Source organism: Camelus bactrianus, chromosome 3, assembly GCF_048773025.1.
Source record: "Camelus bactrianus isolate YW-2024 breed Bactrian camel chromosome 3, ASM4877302v1, whole genome shotgun sequence".
Lineage (NCBI taxonomy): Eukaryota > Metazoa > Chordata > Mammalia > Artiodactyla > Camelidae > Camelus > Camelus bactrianus.
The window spans coordinates 113,555,205-113,568,687 of record NC_133541.1 but is presented as its reverse complement, the minus strand read 5'-3'; the positions used below and the strand labels follow the sequence as shown (position 1 = coordinate 113,568,687).

General features: G+C 42.5%; 1 protein-coding gene and 1 non-coding gene across 2 annotated transcripts in view; both read left to right on the top strand.

Moving 5' to 3' along the window:
• Positions 1 to 1,339: 1,339 nt before the first annotated feature.
• LOC123612825 (small nucleolar RNA SNORA70) lies at positions 1,340 to 1,476 on the top strand. Its single transcript, XR_006720100.1, has one exon. It is a non-coding gene; the product is annotated as a small nucleolar RNA SNORA70 (small nucleolar RNA).
• A 6,145-nt stretch (positions 1,477 to 7,621) lies between these two features.
• The window catches only part of ADAM19 (ADAM metallopeptidase domain 19), an 81,521-nt gene continuing 75,659 nt past the window's right edge, over positions 7,622 to 13,483 (top strand). Inside the window, exons 1-2 of the mRNA XM_010970049.3 lie at positions 7,622 to 8,094; positions 10,720 to 10,805. Coding sequence (XP_010968351.1) covers positions 8,028 to 8,094; positions 10,720 to 10,805 — 153 coding nt within the window. The 5' untranslated portion in view covers positions 7,622 to 8,027. The remainder of the gene's footprint in view (positions 8,095 to 10,719; positions 10,806 to 13,483) is intronic.

The following is a 13,483-nucleotide window of genomic DNA, read 5'->3' as shown; positions in this document are numbered from 1 at the left end:
CTTACCTACAGTGTACAAGGGTTTCTTTTTCTCTACATCCTCACCAACACTTGTTATTTATGATCTTTTTGATGATAGTCATTCTGACTGGTGTGAGGTGACAGCTCATTGTAGTTTTGATTTGCATTTGTCTGATGATGATTAATGATGTTGAACATCTTTTCATTTGCCTTTTGATCATTTGTATGTCTTCTCTGGAAAAATTTCTATTCAGTTCTTCTGCCTGTTTTTTAATAAACTTGTTTGTTTTTATGGTTGAATTGTATGAGCTGTTTATATGTTTTGGATAGAAGTCCCTTATCAGTCATATCATTTGTAAATATTTTCTCCCATTCAGTAGGTTGTCTTTTCATTTTATTGATGGTTTCCTTTGCTGTGCAAAAGTTTTTAAGTTTAGGGGATTTCCCAGGATGGCAGTAAGTGGCGGGCAGAAGCAGCCCACAAGGTCAGCCATAAAATGTCCCCTCCCACCACTTCCAGCCAGCTTTCACTGACGGCCCTGGTGGGCAATCATGAAGTGCCGAAGGAAGTTCCCTGCAGCCTTAATTTTTTTTTAAGTTTTAAAATTTCATTAGATCCCATTTGTTTATTTTTGCTTTTATTTCTTTTGCCTTAGGAGACAGATCCAAAAAAAATATATTGTTGCAATTTATGTCAAAGAATGTTCTACCTATTTTTAATGTTCTGATTTTTTAGTGTTGATAATTGTTGAGAAAAATTATCCAAAAACTGGAGATAAGGCAAAAGGACAACTGCAGTGTTTTTCAATGGCATCCAGAAGCAGCAGCTCTCAAAATGTGCTCGCTGGTCAACAGCATCAGCACTGCCTGAGAACAATACATCAGTGTGTATATGTATTTACAGAAATGCTTACATATAAATGAAATGAATGAAGGCAGCAATACACGGGAAGAATTAGGAGTATTTTGTTGTTATACTGTACTCATACTACCTGGGAAGTGACACAGTGTTATTTGAAAATTGGCTTGGATTAGATATAAGTGTGTATTGTAAACTCTAAGGCAGGCACTAAAAAAAGTGGGAGAAAAGTATAAGATATACTAAGATAAGAGCAAAAATGGAATCGTATGTGATGTTCAAATAAAACCACAAAAGGCAGAAACAGAGACAAAAATAGAAACAACGAACAAAGGCAACAAATAGAAAACAGTAACAGATATGGTTGATATCAATCTGACCACGTCAGTAATCACTTTGAATGTCAATGGTCTAACTGCTCTAATTTAAAAAAACGAGATCATCAGAGTAGACCAAAAAACAAGACCCAATTATATATGTGCAAGAAACTCACTTTAAATATAAAGATAAATGTATTTATCTGCAGCCAATTAAGCCGACTATGCTCTTTAACTTGTGGGGACCCAGTGTGTAATGGTCCAGTGTGTACAGCTTCCTTGGTAGTGTATGCAGCCTGTTGCCTGTATGGGTTGCCCCTAAGAGACCTTGGAGACAGCTCTTTCCAGTGGACATTCATGTCTGTCATGCTGTCCCCAACCTAGGTTCCAGACAGGGATGCGGGGTGCCTTTGGAAAGCCCCAGGACATAGTGGCCAGGGTCCATGTTGGCCAAATCATCACATCCATCCATACCAAGCTGCAGAACAAGAGCATGTGATTGAGGTCCTACGCAGCCAAGTTCAAGTTCCCCAGCTGCCAGAAGATCCCCATCTCCAAGAAGGGGGGATTTACCAAGTTTAATGCAGATGAACTTGAAAACATGGTGGCAGAAAAACAGCTCATTCCAGATGGCTATGGGGTCAAGTGCATCCCTAATTGTGGCCCCCTCAACAAATGGCAGGCCTTGCACTCATGAGAGCTTTGGTGCTGTCCCCTCCTTATTCACACCCACCGATAAATCCTACTTTCTGGTAAAAAAAAAAAAAAGATAAATATTCTCATATACATAAATTAAAAGGATGGAGATAAATATACCATGCTAACACTATCCAAAAGAAATCAGGAGTAGCTATATTAATTTTAGACAGAGCAGACATCAAAGCAAGGAAAGTTTTCAGGGATGAAGACGATTTCATAATGATAAAGAGATCAATATTCCAAGAAGACGTAAGAATCCTTAATGTGTCTGTGCCTAACAACAGAGCATCAAATTATGTGAGGCGAAAACTTACAGAACTGCAAAGAGAAATAGATGAATCCACTATCAGAGTAAGAGGTTTCAACACCTTGCCATCACAAATGGACAGATCCAGCAGGCAGAAAATCAGTAAGGACATAGTTGAACTCAAACCATGAATCAATTGGATATAAATGACATCTATAGCCTACTTCACCACCAACAGCAGAGTACGCATTCTCAAGATGACATGGAACATTCACCACTATAGACCCCATTCAGAGCCATAAAACACATCCTTACAAATTTCAAAGAATAGAAATCATACACTGTCAGCTCTCAGACCACAGTGGAATTAAACTAGAAATCTATAATTAAAAGATAACTGGAAATTTTCAAAATACATGGAGATTAAATAATACAATTCTGAATAACATATGGATGAAAGAAGAACTCTCAAGAGAAACTGAAAAGTACTTTGAACTAAATGAAACTTGCTAAAGTTATACTTGCTAAAGTTACGCTTCCAGGAAACTAGTTTACAAAGCAAAGTCATCACAGGGCCAACACTATTTTCATAATAAGGGCGCATGAGGACAGTTCACTCATGAGCAACCTGGAAGTTTGTGCTGAGCCAGAATGAAATAATAATTATTATTAATTATTTAATTTATAATTAGTTTAATTAAACATGTATTGTACCTTCCAAATGTGGCGGCAGGGGGTGGTGGTGAGAGAAGAAAAAGGTGCGGCTCCTGTTCACAAGGGGCTCACAATATAGTGGAGGTGGAGTAAGAAAAAGATAATTACAGTATAACAGGATCATTGTCTTTGATAATAATTAAAGAATCAGTATATAATTAGACTCTTCACACGTTGCACAGCTAAAAGCACAAGCCAAGCATCATGAACATACTCCCCACTACCACACTTTTTAGCAGTAGAATGAGAATAATTAAAATTAGCATTTGTTGACTGTTTACTGTGTGAGAGGTGCTATTCTAAGCATCCATCTAAGCCTCGCAAAAACCCTGTGATGCAGGAACTATCATCGTTAGCATCTTTTATAGATGAAGCAACAAAGTCACAGAAAAGGCTATTTGCCCATGGTCACGCAGCCAGTAACGGAAAGAAAAGGGATTTAAACCTGGCAGGGTAGCCACCTCCTAACCATGATATTACACTGTAGCTAGAAGGAACAGGGATCTGGGTCACCCGGACTCCTGAAATTTGGAACTGGTTGCTCTAACTCTGCCTCGTTTCCCTGATATCAGAGGAGAGAATCAAGCATGCAAAGAGAGGTCAAGTATGCAAAACTCTCTGCATAAGACACTAGGAAAAACCATTATTCCTTTTGTGTTTTTTCCTGTGTTCGCCATTTATTTATCCACCCACCCCCATTACTACAGTAACACATAAGTACATAAATGTTATAGAACATAGAAGAGGCAAAAAAAAAAAAAAAAAAAAAAACCCAGAAAATAATGAACAAAAACCAAACAAACCAAACCAAACAAAAAAAGCCTTCATCCAACCATAGTCTCACCATCCAGAGGTGACTGCCGCTAACATTTTGGCACATTTCCTTCTAGTCTTTTTTTAAAGTCCTTTATTTACATAGCTGAGATCGTATTTACATTTGTAATTTTGGACACTGCTTTTTCCACTTAACATCAGAGCATAAACTCTGTGCAAACATTGTTTTAAGTGGCTGCATAATAATCCATCATATGAATATTCTATAATTTATTAACTGTTCTTTCACAATTGGATATTTAGGTCATCTCCAATATTTTCACAATTATAAGTAACACCAATACGAACATTCTAGTCCATAGATCTTTGTATGCATTACAGATTATTTTTTTAGGCTAGTTTCCCAGAAATGTAATTACTAGGTTAAGTATCATGAATATTTTAAAGATTGTGTAGAGATGTAGTATTCTTTATAAATAACAGATACGTTTTCTACAAATAAAAGGAAAGTCTTCCAGGGGCTCAGGAGTTGTGTGTACGTTTGTTCCTGTGTATAAATGTGGAGGAGGGTAGTTGCAAGACAGAACTGAGAACTTTCTCCTTGGTCAGTGCAGTAACCACGGGACTTTTTCTTCTTGTGAACTACTTCCCAATTTTCAGGGCCACATGCTGATTAAATATTGATCAGCTGAGTGCCAGCAAATGGAAGTAAATTTCAGATATGGAGTTTGGATGCCTTTTGCAAGTAGATTGTCCATAGAATAAGTTAGACTTGATACTTCAGCATTTTTTACCTGGCGCAGTACTTTCACTACCATTATCTCAACAGCTTCTCACAGCTCCTGAGTGAAATGGATTGGAGTAGCCATTAACATTCCCAGGGCATTGGTTAGAAACTAAGGCCCAGAAAGCAGAATGACTTACCCGAAGTCACAGAGCTGGTTGGAGAGAGCAGGGACTAGAATCGTAGCCTCATGGCTCTAGGGCTAGAGCCCCTGTTATGGACTAAATTGTGCCTCCCCCACCCCACCCCAATTCATATATCGAAACCCTAACCCCCAATGTGACTGTATTTGGAGGTAGAGCCTATAAAGAGGTAATAAATGTTAAACAAGGTTATCAGGGTGGGGCCCTGAGCTGATAGGATTAGGGTCCTTACGTGAAGAGGGAGACCAGAGCTCGCTCTCTCTGCATGCTCACACAGAGAACAGGCCAAGTGAGGACACAGCAAAACAGCAGCTGTCTAAAAGCCAGGAAAAGGGGCCTCATCAGAAACCATCCCTGTCAATACCTTGATCTTGGACTTCCGGTCTCCAGAACTGTGAGAAAATAAATTTCAGTCATTTAAGGGTGTCAGTTATGCAAAGCCCTGGAAGACTAATACAGATGTCAGTACCAAGAAGTGGGGTCCTACTGTAACAAATGCCTAAAAATGGAGAGGTGGCTTGGAACTGGGTAGTAGATAGAGGCTGGGTAAGCTTAGAGGTCCATGCTACAAACAAACTAGATTGCCTTGAAGGGACTGATGTTAAAGGCAGTCTGGTGAAGGTTCAGGAAGAAAAGAGAGGAGCTGTAAAGAAAGTGTCATTTTAGAGAAGACACATATCATCATGAATAGAATGTTTCTAGGGCTGTGAATGTTAAAGGTAATTCAGGTGACGTCTCAGATGAAAAGGCAGAACATGCTATTGGAAACTAGAAGAAAGGCGATCCTTGTTTTAAAGTGACTAAGAACTTGGTTGAATTGCATTCTAGTGTTTTGTGGAAGGTAGAATCCCAAGTGTATTTAGATATTTGGCCGAGGAGATTTCTGAGCAAAGTGTTAAAGGTGTGACCTGGTTTCTTCCTGTTGTTTATAGTAAAATGCAAGAGGAGAGCGATAAATTGAAGGAATTGCTAAGGAAAAGGAACCACAACTTGAAGATTTGGAAAATTCTCAGTCCATCTACAATGCAAAAAATGAGAATGCATGTTCTAGAGAGGATACCAAGGCTGTGGCCGGACGATCACCCTATGAGGAGATGACTTATGCAGTTAATCTGCCATCTCAGCAGGTATCAGGAATAGAGATGGGATTATGCTAGCAGAGACACTGCCAGTTTGGACCAACAGGAACAGAGATAAAATGAAATAAAGGGAGGTCTTTGAATTGCTAGGATTCTACAGGGCAGGACAATAGAGCTACTTGGCTGTGAATATGCTTTATCCTTTAAGAAAAGGGAAGAATGACCCTGAAGGTGATTCAGAGACCATCAGGGCTGCCATTCGCACTATATACCTAGAGCGTACAGACCCAGAAGGCAAGGCTGTTTCTTTCTTGGTTTCAGAGGTTGGGACCCACTCTTGGTTTCAGGGAGCCAGGCTTCCCCTGCCCAGTGCCTCAGGGGCAGGAGGACTGCAGCAAGAAGCTGCAGGGTTGGGGTGCTGCTCAGGGAAGACAGGACAGGGCCGCTGCTGAGGGCTGTGGGGATGACACTGCTGCCCCTGTGGGCCAAAGGCAGAACATCCCGCCAGAGGATTATTCTAGAGCTTTCACACCTAATGGAATTTGCCTTGCTAGGTTTTGGACTTGTGTGGGGCCCATCATCCCTTTCTTCTTTCTGATCTCTCTTTTGCAATGAGAATGTCCTTCTGAACCTGTATTTTGGAAGCATGTAACTTGTCTGGTTTCACAGGTTCACAGATGGAGAGGAATTTTGTCCAGGATGAATCACACCTCAAGTCTCACCCATAACAGTCTTTTTGAGGCTGTTGGGATGGGGTAAATGTATTTTGCTTGAGAAAAGGATATGAATTTTGGGGACCAGAGAATGGAATGTTATGGACTGAGCTGTGTCCCACCCCAAATCCGTATGTTGAAGCCCTAAGCCCTAGCGTGACTATATTTGGAGACAGAGCCTATAAAGAGGTAATAAAGATGAAATGAGATCATGAGCAGGGCTCTGTCCGATGGGATTAATGTCCTTAAGAAGACCTGTTGTTTAAGCTGTCCAGTCTGTGGTTTTTTGTTATGGCATCTTGAATGGACAAACCAGCCTCTAAATACATCAGTAGCAGAGCAATACATTTATTTGTCCCTCTAGCGCCCAATGGTTTCAACAGACCTACCTACTAATCCTTAGGAGTGCCTAATCCTCCCCCAAACACAGCATCTTGTTTGGTTGTGTAAACTTGGATTTGAAGAAAGAGGCTCAGTGAAAGGAATAGATGACAAGAGGTCTGAGGTTCGGTTTCTAGAACAAGGCTTTGCCAAAATTTGCTAAGGGATCTTAGGCAAGCCACTTCTTTCTGATTATCAGCTTATCCATCTGGTAAGCACTGTAACAGGTTCTGGAGTTATTCAGATGTGGACTTGAATCCAGACTCTAACAGCTGTGTGACCTTGGGCAAATTACTTAGCCTCTCAGGTTTGGTTTTCTCATCTCTAAAGCAGGATATTACTACCTGACCCAGGGAATGACTGCGCTAATGAAAAGAGATGATGTATACAGAGTCCCTGGCACATATTAAAGGACAATAAAAGGTAGTTCTTTTCCTAGGTTAATTAACTTAAAAAGTTAATGTATGTAAAGTGCATAGACAGTGTCTGGCACTTAGGAAGTGCTCTGTCAGTCTTAGTTATCATTTTCTCCTTCTAACAGACGGTCAACTCTCAGTAAGTGATAGTCATTATTATTATTTTCAAGACTCATCTCCCTCCATTCCCTCCAAAGCCCTAATTCTCACCATCCCAAATTCCAGGTTTCCCCCGTACAGCGCATGGGCTTTCCAGCCCTAGTACGTTTGTCTAGGCGTTCTCTGCTTCACGCTGCATTTCTCTTCCTCCCGAGCTCAGATGTCTGCTCTGGGAATCCTCTCTTCACCACGCGGCTCCTCCCAGTCAGAAGGAATGGATCCTTGATTTGTGTCCTGCTAAAAAAACAACTCCTTGTAGCACTTAGTTCTCCGTGCCTGGTTAACTCTTTCGGAGCCTGCCTTCAACAGTGGCGGCCTCTACTGGACGGCGCTGGGTGAGTAGCCTCTTGAGGGTCACCCAAGGCGTCTAGCACAGTGCGGGACAGAGGAAATGGGCCGCTATGCAGAGAGGGGTCCAGTTTAACTCCTATATACCCGAGCCGCCTGCCCTCCCGAGGCCGCGCCCACCGTGAATCCCGATCCTGCCTCCGGCTCGGAGTCCCCCTCCCCTGCTCCCTGGTCGCCAGCACCTGAGCCACCCCTTTCCCGGCTCCCCAGGGGTCCCTCCGGCTCCTCCTCCTGGCCGTTCCTCCCAGCCCCACCTCCCTTGGAGGGCGGGTCCCCACGGTAGAGCCCCGCGGAGCTGAGGGCGGAGCATCCCGGCCGATGGCTGGGAGCCGGCCTGGGAGCTGCTTGGCTTCCAGAAGCGCCGCGGCCTGGTCGGGGGGCTGGCATGGCCGCGTGCTGGTGAGCGCAGAGAGCGCGAGGGGCCAGCTGCCACCATGCCCTGGGGAGTGGGCACCGCCCAGCTCTGCCTGCTGGCTCTCGCCCTGCCGGGATGGACCAGAAGTAAGTAGCAGGGGACGGGGGGGTGTGGGGGGCTTTGGAGGTGGACACGCTGGGGGACCTGGGGACCTGGGAGCGGCCCCCCGAAACTCCTCGGGGCTGCGCGCCTGCCGTTTCCCGGACCGGGAGCCCCGGCTTTGTTCCCACGTTGTGCGCTCCGGGAGGTGGTTGGAGATGCGGGAGACCGGAGCAGGCAGAAAACAGTCGGTCCCTCCCTGGCTTGCCTCCCTCTCTCTTTTTTCTGCTTTTGGCTTATCTTTCCACTGCTCTCCTAGTCTTTCCTCTTTTTTCCAGTCTTTGTGTGTGTGCCTATAAATATATTTTGATAAAATTGGAACCATACCATATGTACAGTTTTGTGTCTTGCATATTCCACTTGACATTATGAGCATTTCCCACATCGTTACATTCTCCAGAAACATGGTTTTAATGACTATAAATTCCATCAAGAAATCGCAGAAGCATAATTTTCAAAAAGTTAACAGGACTCTCATACACATGTAGGATGAATGGGTTGCAAAGACTGATTTATTAATGAGGCAGTGAATAGAATGGTAAAGCTGGTTCAAAGCATTAGAACAGAAGTGATACAGCCATCCACGAAAGAATGTTGAAATCCTGTGTTGGGACAGATACAAAAGTGGTCAATGCCCCATGGGGGTAAACAACCATAATTCTTAGTTATCTGTACTACACTGAAGTCGTTCACATCTCTACCAGACTGAAATCTACAGTTAACATATAACTTCACGAGTATAGCCTTTAATTAATAGTAAATTTAAAGTTAAACAAAGATACATTTCCCTAGATAATTCAATAATCTGTGGGAAGGCCTGTTAAACAATGCTCCAATCTGACATTGAAAGGACATCCTGCTTGTTTTTTTGCCTTATTTCCAAGTTTTGAAGAATTCTTCTCAAGATGTACTGTGTTCCTCTATTCCTGAGCCTTGCTTTCAATATTTTTTACAACCCTAAGGATCATTTCATTCCTTTAAATATTCCATTAAATATCATAATTCCTTTTTGTTGCAAAGAATCTAGATTTATCAGAGTCATTAGAGCAGGGACTATGCCTCACTGATTCCCCGTTGAATATCAAGCACCTAGCATAGCATTTGGCGTATAGTTAAGCACTCAGAAAACATGTAATGAATAAATTAATGCATTGCTTCTGACTTTTACTAATATGACGAAACTAATGCTAGCCTAATGAGATTGTTTCTGGGATATATTTTGATTGAGAATACATTATATCAGTAATCTGAAAGGACAGTGAATCACTCTAATTGCGCCACTGTAACAGAACAATTATGGCCATCTTTTATATCACTCATTATATTCTATGTGATTGATGTGGTTGGTTTAGAAAGAATAGATTTTGGAGTCCTCACTTCTTTACCCAGCAGTCCTGTGGATTTGGCTTATTCTTACAGAGATTAATTTGCCTAGGTCTTTAGAAATGACCGCTTTATTAAGATTGTCTGCAACCAGTGTTTGAGGTCTGCCCTGCCTAGAACAAGTCTCTCCTCAAACAGATTTCAGTTCACCTTTCTTACAAAATAGGAATCCTGCTATCTACCTACCTCCCAGGATTGTTTTGAGTATGGAGAGCTGGGTGGTGAGAATAATTTGGAAAGTAGGAAGTGATATGTAAATGCAAATTTACCCTTAGGAACCTCGGGTTCATGTGATGATGCTTTGTGGATTGGGAAGCACTCCCACAGTAACTCTCCCCAGTAATGCTGTGAAAAGGGCAAGTAGAGATCACTGTCTTCATTTTACAGATGAGAAAACTGAAGCTCAATGAGAATAATACCCAGGGGCTTGCCCTCCAGTTATACCCAGAATCCAAACACTTCATTCCTCTTCACTGATGTCATTCTAGTCTGAGCCACCAAGCAAACCTCTACCCTTGCCTTTCTGCTTCTACTCTCACCCCTGCCCCCCTCCCCCACCCCACGCTCTCCATCTCCATGTCCACCCAGCAGGCAGAAAGTTCTTTTTAAAAACTGCCTACAGATCATGTTGCTCTGTCTAAACCCTCCAGTGCCTTCCAAGTCTATTTATAATAAAATCCAGACACTTTCCTTGCCCTCTGTGATATCAGACCCATGGCTGTCTTCTGATCAAATCTACCAATTTCCTCTCTCATTTGCTAGACTCTAACTTCTACTTGTTCCTTAACAGGCCAAGTCCGCTTCTGCTCTTGCTGGTCCTTCTACCTGGGGCACTCTTCCCCTGGATCTTTGCATGTCTGCTTTCTTCCAGTCCCTCAGGTCTCAAGTAAACGCCATCTTTGCTGATCATCCTGTCTAAAATCGGTACCCCATCTTCAGTGTCTCTTTATTCCATGACCCCGTTGTACCATTTGAGAATATTTGTGTTGTCCATCTCCCATCTCTAAAAGGTGAGCTTTGCGAGGTATACGGAGACCTTGTTAGCTCTGTTTACCCCTGTATTATCAACACCTAGCAGAGTGCCTGACCCAAAGTGGGAGCCCAGAGCCGGGAATCCAGCAGATCTTCTAATGACCCGCTACGGGGCTCTTCCCAGTTGGCAGTGCATGCCTGGCTTAGCTAGGATGCGGAGGTCCTGGGTATCAATGACGTGCACCCTGTATTGGCAGGAGGAAGTGGGGAAGGCAGCCCGCAGCTACAGCATGAACTAATAATACCTCAGTGGAAGCCTGCAGAAAGCCCCGTGAAAGAAAAGGTAAGACTCAAAAAGTCTCATTTTCAGAGGCAAGAGCTGACAACTCCATTCTGCTATCAGCTTGGGGTCACCTGCTCAACTTTCCTGGTGGCCTAGTTAGCACCATTAGTTCTGTCTCTGGCCCACTCTATCCTCTCTGTGTTCCAGTTTTGGAACTCCCCAGATGGGGCTTTCTTTCATTGTCTGATAACCTTCTAGGACATTTCCAAATGCCAGCAGTTGAGGAAATGAAAACCCATGTTTTTCAAAAATAATTAATTAATTAATTTAAAAAATCCAAGTGTAGTTGATTGACAATATTGTGTTAAGTTTCTGGTATACAGCAAAGTGATTCAGTTATACATATATAAATTCTTTTTCATATTCTCTTCCGTTATGGTTTATTACAGGATATTGAGTCTAGTTCCTTGTGATATACAGTAGGAGGAAAATCCATGTTAATGCTGACACAAGCTAAGTGCAAATATATGTCACAAAAGTCACCCCCTCCCAACTGAAATCGGTTAAATATTGTCATTCTTATTTTTTCTTCCTGCATACTACATGCTTCACTTAATTGATGCAATGATATACTTGGAGGGAAAAATGATAGTCCAAACTATTTTTTAATAAAAGGCTGGGTAGGGATCTAGTCAAGAGAAATCTATCTTGAAATCCAATAATCTTAAAATGCATTAGGCTCCTTGGGCCACAACACCAGCAGAATGCACAGGCTTTATCAGGGACTGGGGGTAAGACAGAAAACATTATCCTGTTCTTGAAGGAAGGACCTGTGCATCTAGGATATTCTTTGTGGTTCTGGTTCTTATAGCTCAAGTGAGACAAAAAAGAACCAGAAAGAAGGTGTGAGTGCTATGTAATGGTGACCAGCTATCGGACCCTTCATTTTCTGAACTCCTGTTTCCTCATTTGTAGACTAGAGCTTAGAGGGGGTAACAAGGAAGAGGGCTGGAGCAGAGGGGTAGTTAGTAAGATCCCTTTGGGTCCAAACACTCAATGATTTATTAGGCAACATAGAAGAGCAAGATTAGTAGGAGGCAGAGGAGAGAGCTATGTCAGGAAAGATCTCAGACTTGGTGGTTCTTGAGTCCAGAAAGGTAAATAGAGAGCAGAAATGCCCAGAATCCCTGAAGTTATGGCCAGAGTAAAACAGACATGTCCAAAAAGTTCCAATTTGGATTTAACAAGGGAACTCACAGTGAAAATATTATGACAAATGAAAGCAAGTAACATTTTATTCTAAGGACAATGAATACATGGAATTCATTTCTTCAGAAAGTTGGAGTGGCTGAAAATAGCTTCAGGAAAAGTCGAGACAAATTAATGGATGGCCATCCTAGAGCAGGTTATTTTTAAAAGTTAAGATCTTGGCCATTCCAACCTATCCATTATTGTCTGAATCTGATACTCTCGTAGAGGCCTCTCTGTTCCCTTCACATGAGGGATGCTGGGCATCCTCAGGAAGGACCTGAGAAACAAAGTGGAGCTCAGATCCTGTCTTTGTTCCCAGCCATTGTCTGCCCAGAATCTGGGTCACTGTATTTTGTAGAAACAATTAGCACAGTGCCTGGCACCATAAATATTTGTTGAATGAACAAATGAATGAATGTCAGAGAGGGAAAGGAGAGGTAGGTCTCACTCAGGCCTTTTACTCTAGTTTATGTAATTACTTCATTCATCAAACATTAATTGAACACTAACTGTTTGCTAAATATTGTGCTATGTCTGAAGAGAGATGCAAATGCACAGGATAGATTTCCAGTCCTAAAGATCTATTTAGTCTAACCCTAAAGAGAAAGGAATTTTAACCCTGCCCTGAGGAAGTATAAACAGTGCTCAGCTCCCTGCACTTCCTAGGAGAGGTGAAGTTGCCTCTTCCCAGCACAGAGTGGAGTTGTAAGAGAAAAGCTACGTGAATCTGGACAGGGACTCAACATAGACCCTTGCAGTGCTGTTTCATTGTTTTGCTCGAAATGAGCCCTGCAAACAAGGAACATCATATTTTAAATATCAGTGTCTGAGCATCTTCCAGACCACAGAGAGAAATATTTATGGATTATCCACTCAAAAATAGGTGCTCATACTCATGTTGCAAGTTGTGTCCCTTTGGGGGAGGAATGACAGTGCTTTGATTTGTGTCAACTTTCCTTTTTTTTGTGTGGGCTCTTGGCCACCTACCACTTGGATAAGGGAGCTGATACAGCTAAGTTGCGGTGTGCTTTTCCTCAAATGCCTGCTTGGGACTCTCTGATGTTTAACGTGATTGGACAGGGCCCTTGCTCTGGAACTCCCTAGAGTAAAGTGGCAAAGAACCAGCAACCAGAAATAGGTGCTGGCCAAGCTGAATCAGGGCATCAGAAATAGGGAAGTGAATTTCTTAGTGAAAGTTACTGGGTAAACATCCCCCCAGCTTCCTCTCCCCATGGTTTTGAAATGCCCCTTCTTAACAGAATTCAATAGGATAAATTAGCAAAAAATAGCAAAGGACCAGTTTGCACAAGCACCCTAGATCAGAATGTTCAGATCTTATCAGAGCTCTCAGTGTCATGAAAGTCTCAGGGATACCCAGGACCCTAATGGGAAGTGAGATTTGAGGCTAATAAGAAGAGAAATGTGCCTGGAAGAGGCAGGCCCCCAAACCAGAGTTGGCAAAGCAGGTGACCCACTTTCTCAGACAC